Source organism: Trachurus trachurus (genome assembly GCF_905171665.1).
Source record: "Trachurus trachurus genome assembly, chromosome: 23".
NCBI lineage: Eukaryota > Metazoa > Chordata > Actinopteri > Carangiformes > Carangidae > Trachurus > Trachurus trachurus.
Window position 1 is genome coordinate 21,435,355 of NC_139912.1, and position 27,071 is coordinate 21,462,425.

Genomic DNA, 27,071 nt, shown 5'->3' on the forward strand with positions numbered 1-27,071 from the left:
TAAGGTCAAACTCAGGTATCTCAGAAAAAAAGAAAATCAATATAATAACTTTCAAACAACTGCAGTTCAAGTCAATAAACAAAGGTAAAAAGGTCATTCCACCTGTCTTTGTTCCTGCAAAGATTTGGAGGGAAAGAGCGAGGTCAAAGGTCAGAGGGCGGGGTTATAACCTTGGGGGTGTGGTGATGCAGGTAGGGTGGAGAGTCATGTGATTTTAACAAATTTATTAAATATCTGTTCAGGTGAGGTTTATTAGGCTATCTGTAGGCCTAATCAAATTAAGTATTAATCAGATAATCGCAATTTGAAAAGCCCTAATTTTTGCTCTCCTCGACTGAGCTTCACTTTTGCAACTTTGATGGAAAAACAACAACGACAAGAACAAAACAGTCTTGCTTTTATTTAACTCTGTGGTGACAAACAGCAGCTTCATCAACTTCAATAAGGCTAAATGGGGCTGGAACTGGTTCTTGTTATTTATTTAGGTTTTACCAATTGAAAACACAGGTCTCAATTGGCGGGCTATTCCCACTCCAACATGAAGAGTAGAAAGTGTAAAACAATGAGACAAACAAATTGACAATTACAAAAAAGACAGAAAAAAAAACAAAGTAGACACGCACATCACACCAACGAGGGCAGGTGCTGAGTACAAACATTAAGCAAACTAAAAAGAATAAAGGTACTCGCAACTCTGCAGGACTCTGCGTAATAATTTATTGTGACATTTCGAGCAATAGGGGTTTGCTCTTCGCCAGACAGTAGAGGATAGCTTGATCAGGTGAGGATAACATGCAGCTGTCCGCCTCAATAACATGACCTCAATACATCCAAAATATTCTTAGTGCATACAGATAAATTATACATTATGTCACACAATCAGAACACATACAAATCATTATAACCTACCACAGACCAAAAAAGAACAATAGGTTACAGAGTGATAAAACAGATGGAACTACAGCAAACATCACCTTAAAGCAGATATCAGCTTCACGGCCGTTTCGGCTAATGCTGCGTTCAAGGCAGGCTTTTGAAACCGTAAGTTACAGCTTCAAGTCACAACTACGACTTGGTAGCGTTCCAGGTAACCCGTAGCTCGTGTTTTTACCATCCTGTTGTCTGTGAAAGTTCCCTATAACGGCCACTCGTAACTTCCGACCCGTGAACTCGTACCAGATCGAACTGGTATGACTTCACAGGAAGGAAAAACACAAAGTACGAGTTTCTTTGAACGCACCATGAGTTAGCAGCCCCCGCCCTTGTCAGGCATCAATTGGTCCTCGTGCTACGTCACCACATTCACGCGCATCCCTTGGCTGCACACACAGCCCTTCATGCCGTTCTCTCTCCTCATTGGATAACACTTGTATCCCACAAGGAAAATTTTCTCCTCGGGTTACAGCAGAGCAGAGTGACGGAGAGACTCGTGTTTAGGCTGAAATACTTCATGTAAGTGATTGCTGACGGAAAATAGGACTATTTAGGACTTATATTAACAAAAACATTCCACTGATATCTGCTTTAACAAAAAAGTATTGCTTGCTTCATTATGGTTTATTGCCATGGTGATGATAAAGTCAAATGAAAGAGTAAATAATACATCACTGTGTAAACAAAGAAAGCCACTGAGGCTCGAAGTGAAATGAGCCGACAGCCATCTGGCAGCTAGGCGGAACCTTTGTGCAGTCTGTCAAACCTACGGCTCTCTTAAAAGTGACGGACTTCCGGTCACCGCCTGAGTGCATAAAAACGAACTTTAGATTACATTAATAATGACGGCGCGTTAACATGAGGTTTGTATGGGAACATAAAACGTATTCGTGTGACAAATCTTAAAAAGTGTACGTAAAAAAAGGAAATATAAGAAAACAGGAAGTGAACGCCAGTAGCCAATCAGCTTCTCGGACGCCGTGTCATGCGCAGTGGAGCCTGTCATGGCGGTGCGGTGTGTGAAGGTGAACGGCGGCTAAAACATTACGGTTAATTTAACGACTGATACCGTTTCACGTTGAATTTAACTCATATTACGAGAGGTTATACTGCGTTTAACTAATCTCTGAGTGACTGCAGCCTCAGGTAAGACACCGTTTTATTGCGAAGAAGATAGAAGTTGACAGTTGAAATGCTGTCAGCCATGTTGTTGCAAAGGGCTTTACATCATGTCTGAGGGAAGTTAGCTAACACCTAGTTTAGATGAAACCACTAAAACAGGAAAGGTGTGTACAGCAACATGAGTTCACAGTGTTTGTCTGATAACTGAATAGCTTAAAGGGACAGTTCAACATTTTGGCAAATTCGCCTATTGCCATAATCCCTATAGTCATAGGTGTAGGTTCATTACCTTTAATTGTTGGTACAAGCTGTTTTGAGATCAGCGGGGCAGAGACGTGAGCTGCTCAGTGAACACAATGGAGGTGAATGGTACAGGTCCCCTGTCCCTCATCAAACTCATCAAATGCACAATCCAACAACTCCAAAACGCTCTCCTGGAGAAGTTGTGACCTGCACATTCACCACGCTATGAAATAATCATGTAACATTACAAGACAGAGTTGTTTTTGAGGCAAATGCCAAGCCGGAACTATGTTTCAGACACGGCTGGTGGGTGGAGTGATTTCAAAAGCGCAAGTAGTTCCAAGTATTTGCTTCATATGTTGTAATGTTACATTACATGATTATTTTAATGTTGCGTGGTGAATGTGCAGGGCACAACTTGTCCATGAGAGCGTTTTGGAGTTGTTGGATTGTGTATTTGATGAGTTTTGAGGGACAGGGGACCTGTACTGTTCACTGAGCAGCTCACACCACTGCCCCGTGGATCTCAAAACAACATGCACTGATAATTAAAGGTAGCCTACTCCTATGATTATAGAGATTATGGCAATAGGCAACCTTGCCAAAATGTTGAACTATCCCTTTAGATCAGTGTGTAGATTTTGGGGATTTTATTTGAATGTCTAAAATTATATTTTGCTCTAATGTACAATCAAAAGTGTAAAGGCATTTATATTGTACTATTAAGATGGATAAAAGTGATCATGTTTGTTATCACATCCCATAATACACCTCTCTGTGTAGCCTTCTATCCAGATTCTCTGAGAGCTACCATCTCTGCTTTGATTGATGCAGTGAGGATAGTGGTTACATTTTAGATCATGATCCTAACCATTGGGATTATATTTGATGATATAAAATTGTCATTCTTCTTTTTTTCTCTCTTATCATTATTTTTCTTTTGAGTGTTTTTTTTTATATTTTGCCCTATATTTCTATCCTGCATTTTATTTTATTCTACTTTATTACATTTTATTGTTGTGTCGTGGAAATTTCCTTTAACTTGTGAGAGAGAAAATCATAAGTCCAGCAAATTGAGGTTTCACTTTAAGTACTTTATTTGATCTTGCAAGAGGTGGACTGTCATACACACAAAAGTCTGTACGAGAGTGCACACTGAGAATTGGTAACGTCAGGTTACATAGGCACAAGAGCAGGAAGGAGCCATGTGCTCCTCCTTGGAGGCGGCATCATACATTGTCCAATAACATTATTGCATTCTTGCAGAATAAGTTTGCATAGTACAAGTTTGCACTTAGCGCTCATGACATGTCACTGGACTATTATAAGGTTAATTATAAGGTTTTTTCACACTTCGGCATGTTGACATTTCGTTGACATCTCACTATGGTTTTGGATATGGAGACAACTGCTTGCTTAAGCATAATTATCATAAAATAACAGGAACCAAGTCGGACACCTGCATACTGCTCTATGCACAGCAGACGTGCAACTTGCGCTTTCTTTGAAGTTCACCTAAAGTTCATGAGCATACATCTTCAAAGTTCAATCAAGGGTCATAAACATAAACATTTCCATTACAGTTGTTAAAAGTATTTTTTACTATTGCTATATTTTATTGTTGCTTTTAAACTTAGTGCATTAGTCTCCATGTTATTCTTCTTGTTTCACCTCTTATACTTTTTTCAATCAAATGTAAATCACTTTGAACGGCATTTATTTGCTTTGAAATGTGCTATATAAATAAAATTTGATTGATTGATTGATTGAATCTTAAATGCAACAGCTGGAATTATATCTGTCAGTAGTTGCATTGTAATTTAACTTAAAAGTTCACCAGCAAAGTGCCATTTGAATGGAAACTCCATCTGATGTATGGCAAATAACAATAAGATATTTTAGGTTGTGACTAGGATGTATTGCATGGATATTGTATATGTTAACAGTGAAATAATAACAAACTGCAGTTAAGAAAACACTGATTGTGATGATTATTGATGATATAGCCAATGTGTTTCATTCTACGTCCCTAACTTCTCTCCGCTCTGCTTTAATAGCCATGGCCGGTCTGTCCAACTACGCTACACGCATGGCCAGACTGAGCGCACAGATCTTCGGGGAGGTTGTGCGTCCGACAGACCCCAGGTCTATGAAGGTGGTCCAGCTGTTCCGGGAGCCTCCCATGGCCAAGACGAAGGAGGTGTACGAGTGGTACCCACAGCACAAGATTTACTACGCCATGACCCAGAAGCTGAGGTTCATGGGACTGTTCAGGTAATGTGGAAACTGCTCACCTGCCCTTGGATGTTCATGCAGGTTTTGACTTGTAGCAACAGTTTAAGCTTGGTTTTGGACATTTTATGCATTTTTTAAATTAAATATAAGTGATTTAATTATCAACACTTTCTCCATTTGTCACTCAATTGAGCTGCTGAACATTAAAAGGGTCACACACGAGTGCCTGTGTTTAAAATAAAAATATTCAACCAAATAATGTACCAACCTGGTACATTAAGTATAAATCCACAGCACTCTCACGTTTTCCAATCCCAGTAGATGTTACCTGCAATAACTGTTTTCTCTTCCTTTTCAGAGATGAGCATGAAGACTTCAAAGACGAAATGCGTCGCATGAGGAAACTGAGAGGAAAAGGGAAGCCAAACAAAGGAGAGGGGAAGAGAGCGACCAAGAAGAAATGAGCTGCATCGTTTCTGCTGCTTCATCTTTCCACAGAACTTTTTGTTTTGTTTTTTATAATGGAGGCAGACAGCATTGGACTGTGTACACTATCACTGCTGATCCTCAATCAGTTCCATCGGTCTACCCTAACCCTTCAACATGTTGGCACGGGTAATCACATATGTGATGCATTCTCATCCATGTCTGTTGTACTCAATGGGATTCCATTGTTTTAATGCTGAACATGTGTGATTTAAGTTGTAGGGGGTGAAGCAATATGGAGAAAGAGGTAGCCAATCAAATTCTATTGGTTACTATGAAAACAAGCGGATTACTATGATCATGTGAACACATATAGAACATCAACAGGCCTGTGGTCCTGTCTTTTCAAGATTCATGGATTTTGGTCCAGTGCCATGATATTGTACCTCATGTGATCTTGCAAAGAAACCGGCATATTTAGTGTTTTCAAAATAAAGTCAATGTGAGAAATATATAGTGTGTTTGACATGCTGTTCAAAAATGCTGCAATAAAACACAGTAGCTACATAAGAGCTGGATAGCTGCTAAACACACAGGTGCATCTAACACCAGACCAGACATTTTTTAAGCCTCAAAATAATTATTGGGAAAGCACTTTGGCAACAGGAGGGCTTTAGTAATATTCTGACCTGCACTGAGTCACTGCTGATAGGTACACCACAGAAAATGATGAAATGCAGAAAAAAAAGGCATATTGGTTGGTTTCAGATGTGGCTTTATTTATTTATTTCATTATACCTCTATCATTTCTGTTATTTTTGCACATTTATTGCCTGCCACATCTGTTATAAGTTCAATTTCTAAAAAAAAAAAAAAAAGGATAAGTTCAATAAATGATCACAAAAAAGAGATGTGGCTTCAAGCCACAATGACCAACTAATTGACCACAATTGAGACACAATGACGTCCACTGCGTATCAAAAAAAAGAAAGTAATTTTTTTCAGAAATTTTATTTTTTTAACAGACAACCGAACCTATAGGCTATTATTACATCACCCTGAGGCCCTGCCTTTTGCGTGGATGACCAAAACAAAAGTTCTGATAGGACTGGATGAAATGACAGTGACCGATCAAACACATAGGATAGCTCCACCTACAGGAAGTTTGTAGTGACTGTGATTTTTGAAAACAGGTTGTAGGCTAAATGATTTTTCCAGAATAATGTGAAAATATAAGTGATAAAGTGACAGAGATATTTATTTTTCTTCCAATGAAACAATATTGTTAACTATAGGCTATAGCCTAACGAATTGAGTAGAAGTAGCTATAGGCCTAGACATTGTTTCCAATATTTTTGATAAGGCGTGATTGGAGATAGCCTATATCATGGAGTTCATGGGTTATTTTAACATTTAGCTGTATTTTAAACACATTTGGATAGAATTCAACATTAATAGTCATTTAAATCTCCTTTTATTTGAGGTTTATTAATTAAAATATGGATTTTAACCTTGGCTTAGGCTAGTGGTTTTCACATTTCTGTCACCCAGTGAAGGGAGCGCGTGCACCTCTAAACCCTTCCTTATCCAGGCGGTGAACGTGTTGCCAAGTATAACAGTAGTAGTAGCTAGTTGTTGTGGTCCATCCATCCATCCAGTCGGGATCAGTCCTCCCGTCCTGCGTCTCTGTCTCCCCCTCCTGTCCTCACCACCACCCTGCGTTTCCCTCTTATTATTTTCCACTCAGTTTCTCGCAGTTTAAAATGGCGGCGTTGAGCAGCGCCGAGTCCCCACCGCCCGTCTTTAACGGAGACACCGCGGAGCGGGAGCCGGGCAGCGAGCGGGGCCTGGAGGAGCTGGGCGCCGGGCTGGACTCCTCCTGCTCGTCGGGGATCCCCGGAGGTCCGCAGGATGAGGAGGTAAGCTAAGCGCTGCGGCGGCAGCAGCAGCAGCGGTGGCGGCGGCGGGTATAGCGTGTCTGGGCTAAGCAGGGGACACGGGCTCCGAGTGGAGGTAATTGGATGTAAATGTTCAGGAAACACCGGCTGTTAACATGGATCGTTGGGGGGGCTGCAGTGCAGGAGGAGAGGGGTAGGCTGCGGGGGGTGGCAAAGACGATGGGGGCTAAAATGTGTAACCCTAACCCTACCCCCTTTTTTCAGAAAAATGCGACAGAGTGATGCGAGCAGAGCAGAGCAGGGGGGGTGGAGGAGGAGGAGGAGGGGGGGGGGAGAGGAAGGTTTTATTCGGCGGAGCCTGTGTTTATTTCGGGGCCTGTGCTTTATTCCACTCGCTCCTGGCTTCGTTTTTTCCTCCTCGCTGCAGCTGCAGCCCGGTGCGCCACCGGGGGAGCACACACCAAACACCGCTGTTGACACAACAAAGACAACGCAACACTACGCCGCTCTCTAACGCATTCTTCTACATTGTAACGCGCCCCGAATAAGTTTCATTTTCACCAGTCCGCAGGGGGTTCACTGATGATGATGATGGTGATGATGGTGGTGGTGGTGGTGGAGGAGGAGGAGGAGGAGGTGGAGGCTAAATCAAGTCGTGCCTGTGTTTTTTTTTTTTTTTTTTTGCGGGTGCAACACAGGCTACTTTTTATTTATATTACAGGCTTTACAATCACCGCCCCCACCTACACACACACATACACACACACACACACGGGGGGCGCGCGCACACACGCAGGCGGACCCATCAGCCAGGCTGTGTGTGTGTCCTCATCATTTAATGCACAGTGACCATGTAGCCTAGCCTGGAAATCTGTCTCCAGTCTGCAGATCAGAGGCCTCGCTGCTTGACCATGACAGCAGGCAACAGCGTATTAGCAAGGATGCTGTTCGTCTCACAGCCAATAGCATTCACATGAAATGTATAATAAATGATGAACTGCTAAAAAATCAGATATTCTACCTCTGTTGGCGTTAACCAGGTGTGTTTTGGAGCCCCCCTCTTTGACTTACATGGCCTCTGACCTCAGGTCATTTTTGTTTTAGACTGGAGCTGAGAGTTTTGCAGTTTGACTGTGATATTGTACATTTGGGCGAATGTCCGTGCCCATCATGGGCAATCCAAAAGTCTTTTTGATTCTTTTTTATGCCCTCACTTATCCAATAAGTCAATAGAGCTGATTTTATTATCATTATACTGTTTTTTTTTCATTTCATTTGCAGACATTATAGTGATCGTAAAATGCTAAATTTGCCACTAGCAACAGCTTTGCCTCACCTGAATGGAGATCTGTTTCCATCCTCTCTGGTTTCACAAATGAAATGCACAATTAAAAGTCATTTTTAAGTCAATTTCGATATATATTTAAAAAAGTACAGTACATTACACACGCACAAGTAAATGCCAGGGCATTAAGAGACCTGATCTGATGGCAGAGCAGGGAGAAGAGGGAGGATCACGCAGGGCTCAAGAACCTTGTGGTGGACACATGCACAGCATGAATGGAGGTGCTCAGGGTTGGCAGATGGAAGAAGTGAGTTAAGGTTGAACAGTTGCCGCTTATAATGGCAAGAAATCTGGAAGCCGAAAAGAAAAAAAGGCTATAGCCTTATTGGCTATAGTTTATCTGATTGCCAATGGCCACACCTATGGCATCGTTTTTTAATTTACAGGAACATGAGAGAGCTCCAGTGAGATGTACTTGAGATGCATTCAAAACGTAATACAGTGATTTTAATACAGTGCATCCTTAAAGTTGAAGGATCTACAACAGACAGATGAAGAAATGGCATGGCTTGACTTTCAGCACTAAAGGCGCAATAGTGTATCCTACATCTCCCATGATGCAGCAAATGGAATTTAAAGTGTGTCCAAGCAAATTTCCATCAGTACAATAAATAGTAATGTTGTGACAGTTTGTGCAAATAAAATTCAAACTTATTCCCACACTAGCCTACCCATGACACGATGGGGCCATTCAATACTATTATGTATAATTCTATGTTAAATATATAGGCTAATGGAATTCTACCGATGGAAATTAGCTTGGACACACTTTATTTTTTGCTAGCCCCAAATCATAACATTGACTTCTTCTGTATTAGATCCAAAGTCATATTATATTGACGTTGGCATCATCAGTACAAACCTCCAGAGCCCAGAAGACATGTCATATCTGCACACCAAGCAATAATAAACGTATTATATTTTGGAATTTTGTTTTCAGAGCAGTCTAATGTGACAATGTGTCTTCTCTCGCATCCCCTTCGATTAAACATTAACTCATAACTCCAGCTGTTTTCAACCTTTTATCTGTTGATAAAAGCTGCTGCTGGCTTGATGGAAGGAGAAACATGTCTAAACCTAAGGACAGCTAAAGTCTAGAGGAGTCGGTCATAAGCAGTGTGTTTATCTATTAGAAATCTAAACTGAAATCCTTCATTTACACAAGTATTCTGTCTGTTTTGTGGTCGGGTGCTTTGCTGCAGCACTTGACTCAAGTACTTTTGTGGAAATGTATACATCTGAAAGGTCCCACAATTCACACTGCGTATCAGAACCAGATAGGAACCAGGATTTGAACTCCAAAGAACCTCCACGATAAAACTAGTTAGTCATAGATCAGGGTATAAAGGTGCAAGACCATTTCTAAAGTTCTGCCTTGTTCAGGCAGGGGTCGCTACAATGGAAACATGACTTGCTCACTAGGAGCACCTGTCTGAATAAAAGACATTAAAATTTCAACAGTGGCGCACTGCACAGCACTAAACCACTGGAGATTCATGTTGCCAATAGTTCAACGAAAAAGTGATGTTCAGAGTCTACAATAAAGACCTGATCAGTGATCGACAATCAGACTGAGCAGATTATTTTGGCCCCCCTTATACAATTTTAAGCAGAAATAATTCTTATAGTATGAATGGATTAAAAACCGAATGTACTTTTTAAAATTCACTTCAATTTGTCCATTGCTGTCCTTTTACTGAGGGAAATCCCCTGATGTACTTAAAGCATTCTTAAAGGAGAATTCTGGTCATTTTCTAAGTAACGCTCTACAGCACTAGGTCCCCGAGTGCGACCATAGGAAAAAATTGGGACTGTTTCCATCAACAAAGACAAAAACCCGAGGAAAACATGGATTTAAAAGGAAAAGGATTTTGGATGAAAAAAAAAAACAGCTTTTCCCCATCCAAAATCATTTTTTTCCATCTAGCCTAAATCTAATGTTGGGGAGACCTGGGTAAATGGGAAAAAAACAGTTTTTCCCATCCAATATCATTTTTTTCCCTTCTAAATCGATGTTTTCCTCACGTTTTTGTCTTGTTCATATGGAAACGGTCCCGAGCTCGACTAGTAAGGTCTACCCAGGAAGCTGAGTAAACAGAACTACATGATAAAACACACGTTAACACTGCTCTCTCACATTAACAGAGTGATGCACACTCAGTGTTGTGTGGTAAGGAACTGGTGGATGTTGCAAAGCATTTGTAGTGATATTTTGAGCATTATATAGAAGCCAAAGTCACGGTTAGAAGAATTGCCCCCATTACTTCACTGTTTAACTGCAGCGTAGCGCAGCTGCAGGAGGAGAGCTAGGTCCTGGCTGCACATATTTTTCTCAGATTTTTTCCCATGGTCAGACTCGTGGACCTAGAGCTGTAGAGCGTTACTTAGAAAATGACTGGAATTCTCCTTTAAGTTAGTTAACAAAAAGTGATGCTCCTTGCCCAAAACAGTAAGCATCAAGCCCTAGAAGTTCTCTGCAGACTTAACTTAGGCTACAGGAAGGACGATCATCTCACCAGCGCTCCATCAATCAGGTCTTAGATTGGCTAGATTGAAGCCCCTTTTATTTTTTGATCATCTTAGATCATCTTTTTTGTTAAAATGTGGATAAAACCTGCTTAAAAGCCGCAGGTTGACTCCTTTTACACAGCCAGCCAGGTTTGCCTATCTGTTTGGAGAGGACACACACAACTACAGGGAGCAGTGTCATCACATGCCGTTACAGAGCGCACACACACACACACACACACACACACACACACACACACACACACACACACACACACACACACACACACACACACACACACACACACACACACACACACACACACACACACACACACACACACAAGCTGGAGAGAAGAGTGAGCTGCTAGCTGCTGTGCTAACTAGAAAAATTGGTCTGTTGTATCTCATCCCTGGTTTGAGCTGCTATAACTGTCACAGCCTCCGTGTGATGTGCTTTGATTGGTGATTGCATGTTTTTGAAACTAATTTTGGGGCTGCAGGTCACTCCTACAGGCCAGATTGTAGTGTAGTCACTGTATTTCAGGTTTAACTACCATATACAGGACTGTTTATAGTGGTTGTGCTCTTAAGCTATACTATTGTGTTTACATTACTGCCGATCAGTCGCATTAGAGTAATAAATGCATTACCACCAGAAGTGAATGCAGAATGATGTGGACAAAAGTAGGCTATGATGTTAATGGGCATTGGTTGATTTTTTTTTTTGACCAATGTCACCTCAAAAGTCATAGTTGGTCTGACCATCAGAGGCACTGGGAGCAATACTGCCATTTTGGTTGGCCTTATGACTTTGTATCCCTGTATGTCAGTCATTCAGTTCATGAGAGCAGGTTGAGTTTGAAGGAAAGAAAGAACCTGGCAGTTAAAACATAAATAGCAAAGCAACTAGTTCACAGTTATATTTAATATTAAGTTAAAGGTTCGGTGCGTCGCCCACTTATGTATTTGTAACGACAAAATACGTATTTATGGGAGCAATATTTAATTTTTGCTACTAAAAAGCCAAATAAGTTACACACTGGGGCTTTAAGAAAGCCAGGAGACCGATCACAATTAAGGGAAAGATGAATGCAGCCAAATATGGAGGGGTTCTTGAAGAAAACCACAGTGGTTTAGATATAATAAATAATCTGACTTCAGATAGATGTCTAAATTCATCCACTGAATGTATAGACTTGTCAGGGAAACCAACCAAACTCTACAGAAATACATGGCTCAACTGGAGCATCAACTCCTCTGGGCAAGACTCAGCAGTTTACCTACCCCTGAAGGGTAAGGGACACTCATAAGATGACAAACATGGGCATAATTTATATTGGGTGGATCACCAACAATGGCCGCGTTTCCCAGATTTGTTAAGAAGCTCTTAGCGCTAAGATCTTCTTTGGAGCGCTCTTAAGAACGCTGTGAAAGAAGAACGTGTTTCCCAGAGTCGCTCTTAGCCTAAGAAGATCTTTCACTAAGAAGGAAATGTAAGATCGAGCGGACCCACTCTTACGAGTCTTCTTAGCGACCAACGCTCACGTTTTCAAGGCAAATCAATATCACACTAAGCAAGATATTAAACAGTGCACATCGTATGTTTAAAACATTAAATTATGTGCCGAAATAAAAAATAAAGAGATAAAGAAATAAAATAAGAACAATAATAAACTAAATATGAGGAATAACATGTGCTCTGCACATCAGGCACACAAATAAAATTAATCATCATCATTCATCATAACTTTTTACGCACACATCCACGTCCCATATCTGCATGAACATCAAAAACAACCGTTCTTAAATCAACCCCTAGTGTCGCTGTTTCATCGTGTTTTTACACAGTGGGCAGCTTCTTGGTGTGGTGGGGGCATCGCAAGCAAGGGTCAGTGTCACGGAGTGTGGCAGCCGTGACACTGATCCTCCTGTGCCATTTTATACTGGCACCAAAAAGACTGTCACGCATTAACACTCCACTGCCTAAATATATATGTAGCCTATATACATATGTAGCCTTGCATTGATCATTTAATGATGATGAGAAAAGAAAAACGTGTTGACCACCAAAATAATTTTCTATTGGGTGGATTTGAACCCAGACCACAGCAATGCTTCAACTTGCAGTGGGGATACTCTATGAAGTGAGCTATTTGCTACCTTGTGTTTTCATCCTTTCCAGAGTTGTCTGGCTGTAAACCAGCCAGCCCCTGCGCACATTTTTATTTTTTATTTTCACACACATCAATCACATGGTCACGCAGCCGTCTGGCCGCATCTTTACGCGGCTGTGCCGTGTCATCTACGGCCAGTCCGTCGCTGCCCGTGACCAACGCGGCAACAACAGCGGAGAAGTTTCTAATCAGGCCCGCGGACACCGGGACCTGTGTTAACCCCGTGTTTGACAAGTGGAAATCCCGTTTTCGGTTTATTCATCGCCCGTCGGTGCAGCTGCGCTTGTCACTGTGTGTGATCTATGTGTGTATTAGGTGGCGTGTGATATAATAATCGATTTGCCTGGCATCGATTGATTCAGTTTCAGTACCGTGGTGGTGGACAGCTCCCGTTAAGAGCTTCTTAAGAAGCTTCTTTGGCGTGATCTTAAGAAGGCAGTTAAGAACGCATCTGGGAAACACCCGTATCTTAGCGCTCCTTCTTAGCCGAACCCTTCTTAAGAGCCTTCTTAAGTCCTTAAGAAAGATCGAATCTGGGAAACGCAGCCAATGTCTTTCATCGCTTACCAGGAAATTAACTGCCATTCACACTTGGCCTCATGTGACTCCAACAGCTAGGTGCGCACTAGGGCTACACCTTTTGGACGTTGTGGGCACAGCTTCTCAGGAACTGCAGGGAAGCAGAGGAGCACTTCCAATACACTGAGCCTTGTCTCCAGAATGGCAAATGAACACCATTTATTTACATGCATTATAATTAAGAAGGGATGCAGATAAGTGTATGCTATGTTTTTCCAGCATATTTTTTAAAAAGGGAGAGGCCTGGTGTGATTTCAATAGGTAAGACACAAGGAAGAGCTCATAGTCGGCTCAGCAACCATGAGAAGCTGCTTCATACTCTGTGTTGCTGGAAAGTAGGGACCTGGATGGAGCTTTGATAGGGTCACTGTGGGGATAGCTGAGCTGTGGCTGTGTGTCTGTGGGAGTACAAATCTGTAGCCTTGTTATGAAGCACTGTTAACATTACTGTATATAAGCCCCAAACACATTATTGAGCATTTTTATTTATTTGTTTTATTTAATGTCATCTCCTGGCATTAGTGGGGCTCAGTTTTGAAATTCTGACATGTTACTGACAGGCAGGTTCTGCCTATTCCAACATTAATGGCGCTTTTCCGCTAGTGCGGTACGGCACGGCATGGCTGTACTCAATTTTTTTGCCTTTCCACTAGCCTCTACCTGGTACTTTTTTGGTAACGGCTCAGCCCGGGTTCCAAGCGAGCCGAAGCGATACTAAAATGTGAAGTTAGCCGACTGCTGAAAACCACGCTGTGGTCCGTAATCGTGGGGCACACGAGGGAGTTTGGAGCTGACGAGAAGATCGAAAAAAGAGAGTGTGACGACGCGGCCGTAGCCACAGTGATATGAGGACCACATCTTTCTGCCTGTATTTTAACGTTCTCAACAATTCATGAGATTGATTTCAAACTTGGCGGGTGTATTGCTGAGGACCCAAGGAAGTGCAGCATTAAGATTCCTTGTTTATTCAAAACTGCCTTGTTACTTTGGTTACCATCTTTTCTGATGAATTGAGACACAGCCCTTTTAGATGTCAGTAATGACATCAAAGGTCATGCCCTACCTTGATGGACACTGCAGAATGTAGCACAACAAAGGCCACACACGATACATGAAAAATCATTGTTATGGGCACCACGTCATCCATTTTGGGAGGAACAGTTTTAGAGGCCTAATTAACTGAAACAATCATTGATAATGAGCCCAATCAGTTTAATATCAGAAGCTGTGACTTTTCAATTCTGCTGGCTTCACCAGTCCTCTCAGCTGTTCAGCTCTTGGTGGTCTGCCAGTAGGCTTTCTCCATTGGCACCACTGTTCAGTTGTCTATAGGCGGTAAGGGGCAGATCATGTTTGTCCACTTGCTGGTTCAAGTGAAATAAAGGCCTAATTACCCCTACTATTTGGTAGGTAACCCTAAAATGAAATTGTGATATCAATTAAAACATTGCAAAAATGTTCTGAAGCATTGTAACTCAGTGTCTCAGATCAACAAAGAACGAACAGTCGACAAAAAGCCAATTTTGGAAAATCAGCAAGACTTGTTTAAGGTGGGAGAAAATCCCAAAGTATGTAGGGCCTACTCCTCCGGCACCAGGGGCCATGGCTGGGGTCCATGCCTATGTTCCCACATTTCTAAGATTTTTCTCAAAATTAGTCCTTAACCTGTGTCTAACCCTAACCCCCTGTGTCTAAATTGTACCAACTGGCCGGAAGCTAGTCAATGCAAGGCCTCTGTGCTACCTGCTACTGGACTGCACCCCTTTTGTGGCCTGTAGTGGTCATGGATGTACTTCAAGGCCTCCAGTCCATAGCTCTCACTCACACTCTCAGCACCAGAAGAGAACTTATTGTGTTCAGGTTAGCAATTGTATACATTTTTTTTTTGATGGATTCATTTACTACCTTCACTTAACTAGGAGAGTTTGAAAAATTCTGATTTGAAAAGTGACCAGTATCCAAGACCTCTGACCGATAGTGGAGTTGAAACTTAGGGGTAGAAACTCACAAAAAGTACAAGAACCTCACAAGTGACTGCTCACCTGGCCCATTCATCAAGTTGTAGGTTTATGTTGATGACCAAAATGGACGTTGATGTCTTCTTTTTGGGAAATGGTGTGGTTCACCACAGCCAAGATGTCAGGCAGGGAACATGGATGGATTTGATGGCCCTAACTACTAGTGGACGTGGTGCAACAGATTGTCGTTGATCCGTGATCCGTTTGGTGATCCACGGATCGGCGCGCAAGTGGTCCGTGGATTGGTTGACGAAAAAAAAAAAGTTGTGTGTGTAGTGTGGGAACACTTTGGTGCACCACCGCAATCGAATAAACGGGCAATTGAAATTGACCTCGTTGCTGCCACTTGCTAGTCCTGTAGCATCAGCTGCTATTGTTATCAGCATTATTCATTATTCACTACATTTGTTCCTCTCTCTTTACTTCCACACTGTGATTACTGGACTTTCCAAAGAAAACAGATGCTTTACAATAGCCAGGCTACGTATTGATGTAGCTTACCGATGATGGATAGACAGGTTGTTGATATTTTTGCATCATTGTTAAAGGGATACTTCACCCAAAATCGATAATTCACCAATTTTCTACTCACCATCATGCCAAGGAAGGGTTTGGAGAACTTTTGGAGTCATCAAAACGCTTTTGGAGTTTCATATAATGGCGGCAGATAGAGCTTACTTTTGAATCGTCCAAAACACACATATGAAACATCCAAATATCTCCATACTGCTCGTCTGTACTGACCCAAGTGACATGAAAACACATGAAAAAGTTGTTCGAAAAAAATGTATCTGATCTCTGTTTTCAGCCTTGTTGTAGCAGTAGCTCCCAGTGGCTGTTGATGTTTGTGCGCATGCGTGAGATTTGCTGCGAATGTTCTTCCGTGTCTACATCAAACATCCAATGGTTTACAACAACGAACGAACATCTTGCAGCAAATTTTGCTCGCTATTTGGATGTTTCATAGTGTGTGTTTTTTACTTTTACTTTGGTGTTACTGGAATCACTGTTTGGTCATTTGTGGTTTTGAAACAAGGAGAAAGAGAAGAGGGAAATAAAAGATGAGGAACAGGTTTAAATACTGTCGTTTATAACTATTTAGATTGATTGTAATAATGATAATGGGAACAATACACACAGGTGCAGGTTCAATAATCAATAACAACAGTAGCAATGAAGGCAACATCAAATAGTATTAATAATATTAATAATAATGATGATAATGATGGTGAATGTTGTGACAGATCTGGATCTTGCAGCTCCAGAGAGTTACCTGCAGAATGAGGACAGGGACAGAGAGAGAGATGGAGAGATGGAGAGAGAAAAAAGCACAAATTACAGGAAAGAGAGAACACAGAAAGTTAATGACATGCAGTAGTGTGATAAAAATGCAATTGGGAAGGACAGAAAGAGAGAAGGATGGAGGCATCATGGGAGATCCCCTGACCTATAGCAGCACAACTAAAAGACGGCTAAAGGCTGAACTGATCCAGCTCCAACCATAAACTGTAGCTCTAGTCCTTCATGTAGAGCAGGTGTCTGCCTCCTGAAGCAGACTGAGCTGGCTCAACAGAGGAGGAGACTGAGAGCTGAAGGCTCTGCTGCAAGGAACCACAAGTAGACAGTCTGAGATCAGTGTGTTTGGTTAGGATAGCTCTTAAAGACACAGTACTCAGCCATTAAAGGCTTTTTATGTATTTTAAATGGAGCTAGGAAACCGACATAGGAGAAATGTGATCTCCGTTGCTACTTCCTGTCAGTACTGATTGAAGTTGCAGAATCATGTGGAGGAGTTCCTGGGACATCTTGGTATTTAGGAGTTAACAGTAGTCTGTCCTAAAGGCTGTCCTAAACGGTTAGGGTTAGGTTCATGGTTTTGTTTTGATATGTGGTACTGGAGCTCTACTATACTGTCTGTGATGGGAGATGATGGGAAATAAGTGCATCAGTATCAACTACAGTCATGCATGTAGCCTAGTACCTGTCGCTGTATACTGCCTGTCTTGAGTTTATTGATCAGCTGCTTCACAGTGTGGAGTGTTTTTGGACGTCTAAACTAGTATTTATTTGAAGGTCTGCAGTAGTATCATTTCATACCAGCCCCAAGCAGCGGCACACAGTTTACACAAGTACAAGCTGTGCTGGTTGTGTTATATTTTGTTGTGAACATTAAAAAGAAAAAAAATCTACTCTGTGCTTAGTGTCAATAAGGGCGTCCCAACAAGTCCTGTAAGATTTTATGACGGCCTCGTGTGATGAAGTGATGACTTTGAAGTGAAATGCAGTGTCATTACATCCTGGTCTTATTATAAACTTATTATAAACTGAGACTCTTGATCTGAGGGATCATGAGAAGATTCATTCTCAGACTCTACATTTTTGTTTCTGGAGCTCTGGAGGGGAGATCGGTTAGTAGGGTTGCAAAGGGACGGAAAATTTCCAGTAAATTTCCGTTAAATTACCAGAAACTTTCCATGGGAAGTTAACCTGGGGAATTTGGGAAATATTCCAAATTGGAAACTTTCCCCGGGAATTATGGGAATTAAAGGGACAACGAGGAGTTTTGGAAAAGCGAAGCGTTTTCACACTACATTTATGAGCCTCCGCGCGCACCGTACATTTCTTTGATAGGGCGCAAGACGGACTCATGTTTTCATTCATCAATAATTAAAGTCAGAGGTTCAAAGAGGTTCACATACCACCGTAGTTCCGACCATAAACGGCGATGCGGCTGCGTTATTCTCATGATTCGCAACGAAGGAAACGCTGGTCGGCTCGACCAGCACTTCCGCCACCACTAATAATAACAAAATAACGATAGAGACAGAACGATATATTTATCGAAAATGGGCCCATTAACAAGTGTGGGTAGCGGAGATTCATCCACATTAACGTGAGACTTTTTTATAACCGAATAGAAACTCCTCGTTGTCCCTTTAACTGGAAATTGGGAGTTTTGTTTTGTAATAAGCAGACATCCATGCAAAATAATACAATTAAAAAACATGACCCCCCCCTCCCAGTTCCCTGTTAAGGGCCAACCTTCAGTTTTGCAAATTTCGGATTTATTCCCGTTAATTCCCATATATTCCTGTTTATTCCCATATATTCCCATTGATTCCCATATATTCCTGTTCATTCCCATATATTCCTGTTTATTCCTATATATTCCTGTTTATTCCCGTTAATTCCCATATATTCCCGTTAATTCCCATATATTCCCGTTTATTCCCATATATTCCCATTATTTCCATATATTCCTTTTAATTCCCATATATTCCTTTATATTCCCGTTAATTCCCATGGAAATTTTCCAACAAAATTTTTGCAACCCTATGGGTTAGCCATGCAGCCCATCGCAGGGTGCTGGTGTGTGGGTGGGAGGAGCAGGGAGCTCAGGGCTTGAGCTGGGAACTGCAGTGTACCAGGACCGCGGTAGCGCTGCGTTCCTACTCGAACAGGAAAGCTAGTTCCAGACGGCACGACCCCCACTCAGGCTGCAGCGTCGGCACTGTTCATCCTATGAACCGTTTTTCTACCACTTCAATGAGTTTAAAAACATTATTTTGAGGTCGGAAAACTACATAGTGCTGCTTTAACATTGTTTGTTGTGTCTCTCCACAGATATGGAATATCAAACAGATGATAAAGTTGACACAAGAACACTTAGAGGCTCTTCTGGACAAGTTCGGAGGAGAACACAACCCTCCCTCCATATATCTAGAGGTAAGAGTGCCTTGCTTTTAGAAAATCTCACCATGCACATCTGAGAATTTGAAGCCGATGAGTGAAGTCTCCCTGCCGTGTGTTCTCCGTCAGGCCTATGAGGAGTACACCAGTAAGCTGGACGCCCTGCAGCAGAGGGAGCAGCAGCTGCTGGAGGCCATGGGGAACGGTACAGACTTTTCCTGCTCTCCGTCCCCCATGCCGGCCCTGCTGGAGGTCAAGATGGGAGGCTGCGGGGTCGGAGGCGGAGGCGGCGGCGGCGCTCAGGCCTTTCCCTCGGCCCCCAACACCCTGGCCGTGTTACAGACCCCCACCGACGCCAGCCGAGCCAACCCCCGCTCCCCTCAGAAACCCATCGTCAGGGTCTTCCTGCCCAACAAACAGAGGACAGTGGTACGTCTGGCGTCTTCTCAGTGGATGTAAATGTATTGAAAGTGGTTTTATGGTTGGAAATTTTGATTGGTTGACTTCTTCCACCAATCAGATCAGTTCCAGGTTACATCTCTGTTTATCTAGGGTCATAAAATATGAACCATTTGTGTGAAATTCCTGTACGAAGTCTTGAGTACTGGCTAAAACGTATTTTCTTATGGCACTGAGGTGACCTTTGACGTTTAACCATCAAAATCTTATCAGGTTGCCTTTGTGTCCAAGAGACAATATTGCTTTCACAAGGCAAAAAACATGTCCAATGAGCTCAGTTTGACCTTTGACCTTTAGCTACCAAAATGTAATCAGTTCATCCTTCAGTCCATTAACGTAGTAAACATGTTGATAAAACAAACTATTTAGTTGTTGTTGTGCACAACGTAGAGCTGCAGCTTCAAATTTATGAGCATTTTTTTTTTAATTGCCCTACTACATGCTCACATTCTTTTTTTCTTTTTTTTTTTCTTTTCTTTTCTTTTTATTGATCGATCCGATAAAAAAATCGATAGATCAAAAATCGATCGATCAACTGTGATCCGTTGCACCACTAATAATATTTCGATTTCCCTTCTTGAAGTTTTATATTGAGTGTGTGCAAATGTTACATAGCAGATTTGGTTGGAATGCCCTTTAGTGGACACAGGATGTAGTAATAATAAGCTGGTATAGGTGTATATAATGAGCTAAAAAACACATAAAAAAGTTAAATATAATTCAAATATTTAACATAATGAAGCATTAGAAACTCAAATCTGATTTCGGGGGGGGGGGGGGGGGGGGGGGGATTGACAGCCCAATACGTACCTGTCACCAGTGGCATGGATATGTCTATTTACAGGATGTTTTACTAGTGAATACACAGTAGCTGTCTTAACTTTCACTTTGATGAGAAGCTGCAGATAAAAACAGCCGTTGCCGGGCCTGAAGCCGTGCTGCTGACCAATGTAAATGCTCTGAAACGCTCTTACTCAGACGTTGCAGCACCTCCAGACTCGCTGCTGTTATCTCAGCTCATTCGCCTCCTGTTTGTTAAGTCTGGTGCGCCGCCGTTTTGTTGTGTGCTGCGTTCAGGTGCCGGCCCGCTGCGGGATGACCGTGAGGGACTCACTGAAGAAAGCTCTGATGATGCGAGGCCTGATCCCAGAGTGCTGCGCAGTGTACAGGATACAGGATGGGTAAGTCTGTCACTGACCCACAACACTAACCAAACAACACACTGATGCATTACACATACACACTCCCTCCTGCCGGATCGTGCACTAGTTTGAAGTGACGGTGTTTGTTACATAATGCACTATATTTGCACTTGCAACTCTGAGAGCTTCAGCTGGGAGAGTTCTCAGGTGCTTTTTTTTCAACTTGCACTGAGGAGAGACGCCTCTGTCTAGCAGTGAAGAGCTGCAGTGATGATTGACCCTCTGGAAGTTTCTCCCTGATGCCTCATATTGGCTTCGTGCAGCAGAAATATTTCCATACCCTTCTCCAGATCTGTGCCACAATCATCATCATGTCTCTGGTCTCTGAAGACAGTTCCTTTTTTAATAACAAAATGTGGAAAACATCCACACAACTCCAAAAGATTAATATCATCAGGTCTGGGTGCATGTTAAAACATGTACACACAAAATAATAGAATATAATAGACAACATTATTGTAACACCTGATACGGTGCAGCAGTGAGGAGCCATCAGCGCTAAGACGTTTGTTACCTTTAATTGTCGGTGCAAGCTATTTTTAGAACGGCGGAGCAGAGCCGTGAGCTGCTCAGAGCTACGCTACGGAGGCTCATGGGATTTCTTGGTTTCCCTCATCAAACTCATCAAATACACAATCCAACAACTCCACAACGCTCTGGTGGACAAGTTGTGACCTGCACATTCACCACGCTATGAGATAATAACAGAACGTTACGAGACAGAGTTGTTTTCGAGGTAAATTCATACAAATCCGCTGCTGCGCGTTGCCTTCAGGGACATTTTTTCATCAAGCAGTCTCTGCATTTGCCTCGAAAACAACTCTGTCTCGTAATGTTCTGTTATTATCTCATAGTGTGGTGAATGTGCAGGCCACAACTTGTTGGATTGTGAATATGATGAGTTTGATGAGGGAAACCAAAAAATCCCATTAGCCTCCGTAGTGTAGCTCTGAGCAGCTCGCGGCTCTGCTCCACCATTCTAAAAATAGCTTGCACCGACAATTTTAGGTAACAAACCTACTGCTATGACTATAGGGATTATGACAATGGGCCAATTTGCCAAAATGTTGAACTATCCCTTTAACCTGTGTGTAATCAATGAGCTGCCTCTCCCAGAGGAGGAGGGATGCACAAAGTAGAAAATTCAAGAGGGACAATTTACATCTGTCCGGGGTATGAATAAGCCCCACTAGACAAAATTGTATAGAAAAACTTGTTAGCAAAAAAAATATCATAGAAAAAAGATATATATGTACATAATTATGTCTATAAAAAACAACCTAATAATAATATTCCTTGTTCTGGCCACCAGAGTTCCTTCATTGACCCAATTTATGTTCTCAACTGTAGACAAGTGTGTGTGTCTTTCCAAGTCTAAGTCCAATTGAATTTACCATGGGTGGAGAAATGGGAAGCATTGAGCACCTGAGCTAAAACTATATATGATGTCATAATCCGACTATATGAATCAGTGGGATGTTAACTTCCTGTTTCAGAGAGAAGAAGCCTATTGGCTGGGACACAGACATCTCCTGGCTGACAGGAGAGGAGCTCCATGTAGAAGTATTGGAGAACGTGCCGCTCACCACACACAACTTTGTAAGTACTGTTAGATAAAAAATCATAGGAAACGCTTGCGCTGTATCCTGATTGTATGGCTTATGTTACCCAACCCGATTGCACATTTTGTGTGTGTGTGTTTTTTGATTGACAGGTGAGGAAGACCTTCTTCACGCTGGCCTTCTGTGACTTCTGCAGAAAGCTGCTGTTCCAGGGTTTCCGCTGTCAGACCTGTGGTTACAAGTTCCACCAGCGCTGCAGCACCGAGGTTCCCCTCATGTGTGTCAACTACGACCAGCTAGAGTAAGTCACACACACACACACACACACACACACACACACACACACACACACACACACACACACACACACACACACACACACACACACACACACACACACAGAGTGGAGAGACCGTCACACTGTGACCAGCCTGGAACTGACCCTACTCTACATTTTTATTTAAATGTTTTTATTTTACTTTATTTGTATTACTATTTTTATTTTCTATTATAAGTAGTACTAGTAGAAGAAGTTGTTGCAATATGTTTGTTCATTTGTGTCTCCTTGTTGCAATTGTGGGTTTATTTTCTGGTGTAAAAATACTGAAGGGCGTGGATTTTCAGTTGTTAGCTTTAATTGTGAGAGAATGGTTTGATTATAGAATAGTTGAAAGGGATATTTAGTTTTTAAATACTATACTGTGCATGCTGTGGTGTGAAACCAAGCTCTGCTGTAGTTTAATCACTTAAAATCCAAGACAATGTGAAGGGGAAATGCCAAAAAAAACCCTACAGGGGCTTGTAGGGTGGCATTCTCCGACTACAGTTCTATAAATACAAACATAGTTTAACATGATTTAACATTGTACAATGCAATACAAAAGCTCGATAGACATATGATAAAAAATATAAAGTAATCCCAGTTTAGATAGGCAGGCCATGTGGAAAGTATTGACTGGTTAGCAGGAGTGACTTTAGTGCTCTCCTAAATTGTTGTAAAGATACATTAATTAAGGTAATAAATTCCATATTCTTGGCCCACGATAAAGTATACAGAACTGTGATTGGGAGGTACAACAATATTGGGTTCTAAGGTGGCAAGAGTTACGTGTGGAATAGGTGTGCAATTGATAGTTGTATGCAAACATATAATGAAAAAATGATGGGATGATTTTTTTTATACTATACTTTACTGCAGTGTTTTCCAACCTTGGGTTCAGGACCCCACGTGCGGTCGCCTGGAATTCAAATGGGGTCGCCTGAAATGTCTAGTAGTTGATAAATAAAAATTACGGATAAAAATATTCTTTTAACTAATTATTATTATTTTTTAAATTATGATTAAAAACACCACACAGAATCATAAACAACTGTGTTCTATACTTTCACCTTCTAGAAGATAAATCGAGTTCTAATTAAATGCAGCATAAAAATCGGGTCGCCATAAATGTTTGATATCAAAATGGGGTCACGAGCCAAAAAAGGTTGGGAACCACTGCTTTACTGTATTATTTTTATCCATCCAGTGTTTCGTCATTCACTCGAAGCTTCACAGTCGTGTGGTAAACGACAGAATAATTACGTATAATTGTTACTAAATAATAACTAAGCAACCTTGTTGCTTGTTGTGTGTCCCGCAGCTTGTTGCTAGTGTCCAAGTTCTTTGAGCACCACCCGTTCACCCAGGAGGAGGTTTGCTCGGAGGGAACCACCCCCGTGTCCGAGGTCTGTCCCTCGCTCCCCCCGTCTGACTCCACCGGGTGAGTCCTCCACCTTCACACCGCTCTGTGGAATCATTTTTAGCAACACAACACGGAGTTGGCAGCTTTTCTTTCCAGACGCACATTATAATCGAAGCTTTTGGGTTGTCTCTCCGTAAAATAAGAAAACAGTGAGTGTGTATAGATGCGTACTGACTAATTTGGTCTTCTCCAGGTCTATATGTCACGCCTCTGTGTCACCGTCCAAGTCCATACCCATCCCGCCCAGTTTCCGGCCCAATGAGGAGGACCACCGCAACCAGTTTGGCCAGCGGGACCGTTCGTCCTCCGCCCCCAACGTCCACATCAACACCATCGAGCCTGTCAACATCGATGTGAGTCTGTCCTCTGTGGTCTAGCTGACTACTGTGACCTTTACTATGATGACCCGGCCCAGGAAAATAAACAAAACCAAGAACCTAACTGAGAGAAGAGTGAAGTAGATGCAGAAACCACCTGTTATACACCCCGTGAGCTTGTAGTCTGTTTCTAACCATGTTGAATGTTAGTTTTATAAGTCAAAATTGGGCATCATTCATATTTAAAGAATAAAAATATTTTCTTTTCACAAAAGCAAATTTGCTGCAATCAAGAAAACATAGATAATAGCTCCTCAGTTATTATTAAACTGGCTTATGGCTCTGTCATGACTGCAGGTACAACAACTTTGATTCTCTTGGTCAGATTCATGAAGGGTGAGATAATTGGTGTAGGCACGTTTCATCTGGTTTTAGTCAGGTGGTGTCACTGGTGAAACTACTGTAGGCAACTGATTTACAAATGTGTTGCACCACATATGAAGATAATTATTGCTAAAAACTGACTTGTTAGACTTGTGAACAATAAGGGAGCCACATGTATACAAATTAATGAGTGGACAAAAAAGTTCCCCCTAAAGGGATAGTTTAACATTTTGGCAAATCCGTCTCGTAACGTTCTGTTATTATCTCATAGCGTGGTGAATGTGCAGGTCACAACTTGTCCACGGAAGCGTTTTGGAGTTGTTGGATTGTGTATTTGATGAGTTTGATGAGGGAAACCAAGAAATTCCATTAGCCTCCGTAGCGTAGCTCTGAGCAGCTTGCGGCTCTGCTCCGCCGTTCTAAAAATAGCTTGCATCGACAATTATAGGTAACAAACCTACTCCTAAAACTATAGGGATTATGGCAATGGGCCAATTTGCCAAAATATTGAACTATCCCTTTAAGGGCAGTCACGACAGAGCCATAAGCTGCAGCCACAGTTTACATAACCGAGGAGCTATTATCTATGTTATCAGAGCTGCTGCCATATCATATAGGCCTACATAAAATGACAAAATATCTTGTAACCCAGTGAGACAAAAATATCAAGGGTGACAAAACATGCAGCCACAAAGCGAAACGCATCAGTTTACTTCTCATTGATAAATACCTCCAGTCCACTCCTGGACTGTCACTGCTGTGGTTTTTACTGGACATCCCATTATTGACAGCTCTCTGAGGACACGATGTGTATGAAAATATGGGACAGATTGCATCTCATATTGATTATTACAACCTTGTTTTATGTGTTATATGTTATATGGGGCCTGTAGCAACATGGATGCCAACAGTAACGATACTGTGTAATATTTTTTAACTTGCTGACGAATGCATCGTGCAAAACAACAGACATTATAATAAATCAAATTCAGTGTATCACTTTTCCTTAGAATTAGAATATACTATATAATGGGTTCAAATAAATGAGAAACTTGAGTTGATGGGTGACACTCAGCTTTACATGTTCAGGAAAGTGACACATAAACATGTTAATATCTATATGTATCTATACACTCAGCCTTTTGCCTCTAAAACTGACCTCATGTCAGTCTGAACACAGTAAATTGTACAGCACGATGCATTTAATTGAGTGTATGTTTGAATTACGACAGTGTTCATTCTTTTTCCCCCTCTTTGTTTCAGGATCTGATTCGAGATCAGGGTATAACAAGGTCCGACGGAGGTAAGGATCACGACGGCAGACTTCAGCCTCATTCCGTGGCTTTTTTTTCCCACCATCCTCCGTCTGCGTGCTCTTGGTCTTTTTTGTGTGTGCGTGTGTGTGTGTGTGTATGGAGTCCAGATCCGAGGAGCCCGAGTCAGTCCTGCAAACCACTCAGCAGCTCAGTCAGGACACATGGAAGAGTCAGAGTGGCTCAGGAGGAGGACACGTAGCTAACAAAGCTTTTCAGCTCAATTGGAAAAAGTCAAACCAATCAGCCTCCATGGTGTAAAGAGCCAGCTGATTCCCCTGCTTTAAAAAAAAAATGTATTCAAAGCTGAACTCACTGTTACTACTGACTGACATCCACCTGAACATGTCACTATTTCCCAACATGTTCAAAACTGAAATTAATCACAGTTAAAGGGATAGTTCAACATTTTGGCAAATTCGCCTATTGCCATAATCCCTAAAGTCATAGGAGTAGGTTAATTACTTTTAATTGTCGGTGAATGTTGTTTTGAGATCAGAGGGGCAGAGACGTGAGCTGCGCAGCAAACACAATGGAGACAAATGGTACAGGTCCCCTGTCCCTCATCAAACTCATCAAATACACAATCCAACAACTCCAAAACACTCTTGTGGAGAAGTTGTGACCTGCACATTCACAACGCTGTGAAATAATAATGTATAAAGCAAATACTAGTGATATACTGAAATCACTCCGCCCAGCAGCCGTGTCTGGAATGTAGTTCCGGCTGTGCATTTGCCTAGAAAACAACTCCGTCTCACAATGTTACATTATTATCTCATAGCGTGGTGAATGTGCAGATCTCAACTTGTCCACCAGTTTGTTTTATTGTGTATTTGATGAGTTTGATGAGGGACAGGGGACCTGTACCATTCACCTCCATTGTGTTCACTAAGCAGCTCGCGTCTCTGTCCCGCT

General features: G+C 41.9%; 2 protein-coding genes across 2 annotated transcripts in view; both read left to right on the top strand.

Moving 5' to 3' along the window:
- Positions 1–1,931: 1,931 nt before the first annotated feature.
- mrps33 (mitochondrial ribosomal protein S33) lies at positions 1,932–5,465 on the top strand. Its single transcript, XM_084000019.1, has 3 exons — positions 1,932–2,079; positions 4,356–4,572; positions 4,892–5,465. The coding sequence occupies exons 2-3, from the start codon at positions 4,358–4,360 to the stop codon at positions 4,995–4,997; spliced, it is 321 nt and encodes a 106-aa protein (XP_083856145.1). The 5' UTR covers positions 1,932–2,079; positions 4,356–4,357; the 3' UTR covers positions 4,998–5,465.
- Positions 5,466–6,707: 1,242 nt separating this feature from the next.
- braf (B-Raf proto-oncogene, serine/threonine kinase) overlaps positions 6,708–27,071 on the top strand; it is a 29,866-nt gene continuing 9,502 nt past the window's right edge. Inside the window, exons 1-9 of the mRNA XM_083999602.1 lie at positions 6,708–6,878; positions 19,109–19,210; positions 19,304–19,603; positions 20,711–20,814; positions 22,332–22,434; positions 22,550–22,698; positions 24,038–24,157; positions 24,333–24,492; positions 26,104–26,143. Of these exons, the coding sequence (XP_083855728.1) occupies positions 6,723–6,878; positions 19,109–19,210; positions 19,304–19,603; positions 20,711–20,814; positions 22,332–22,434; positions 22,550–22,698; positions 24,038–24,157; positions 24,333–24,492; positions 26,104–26,143 (1,234 nt within the window). The 5' untranslated portion in view covers positions 6,708–6,722. The remainder of the gene's footprint in view (positions 6,879–19,108; positions 19,211–19,303; positions 19,604–20,710; positions 20,815–22,331; positions 22,435–22,549; positions 22,699–24,037; positions 24,158–24,332; positions 24,493–26,103; positions 26,144–27,071) is intronic.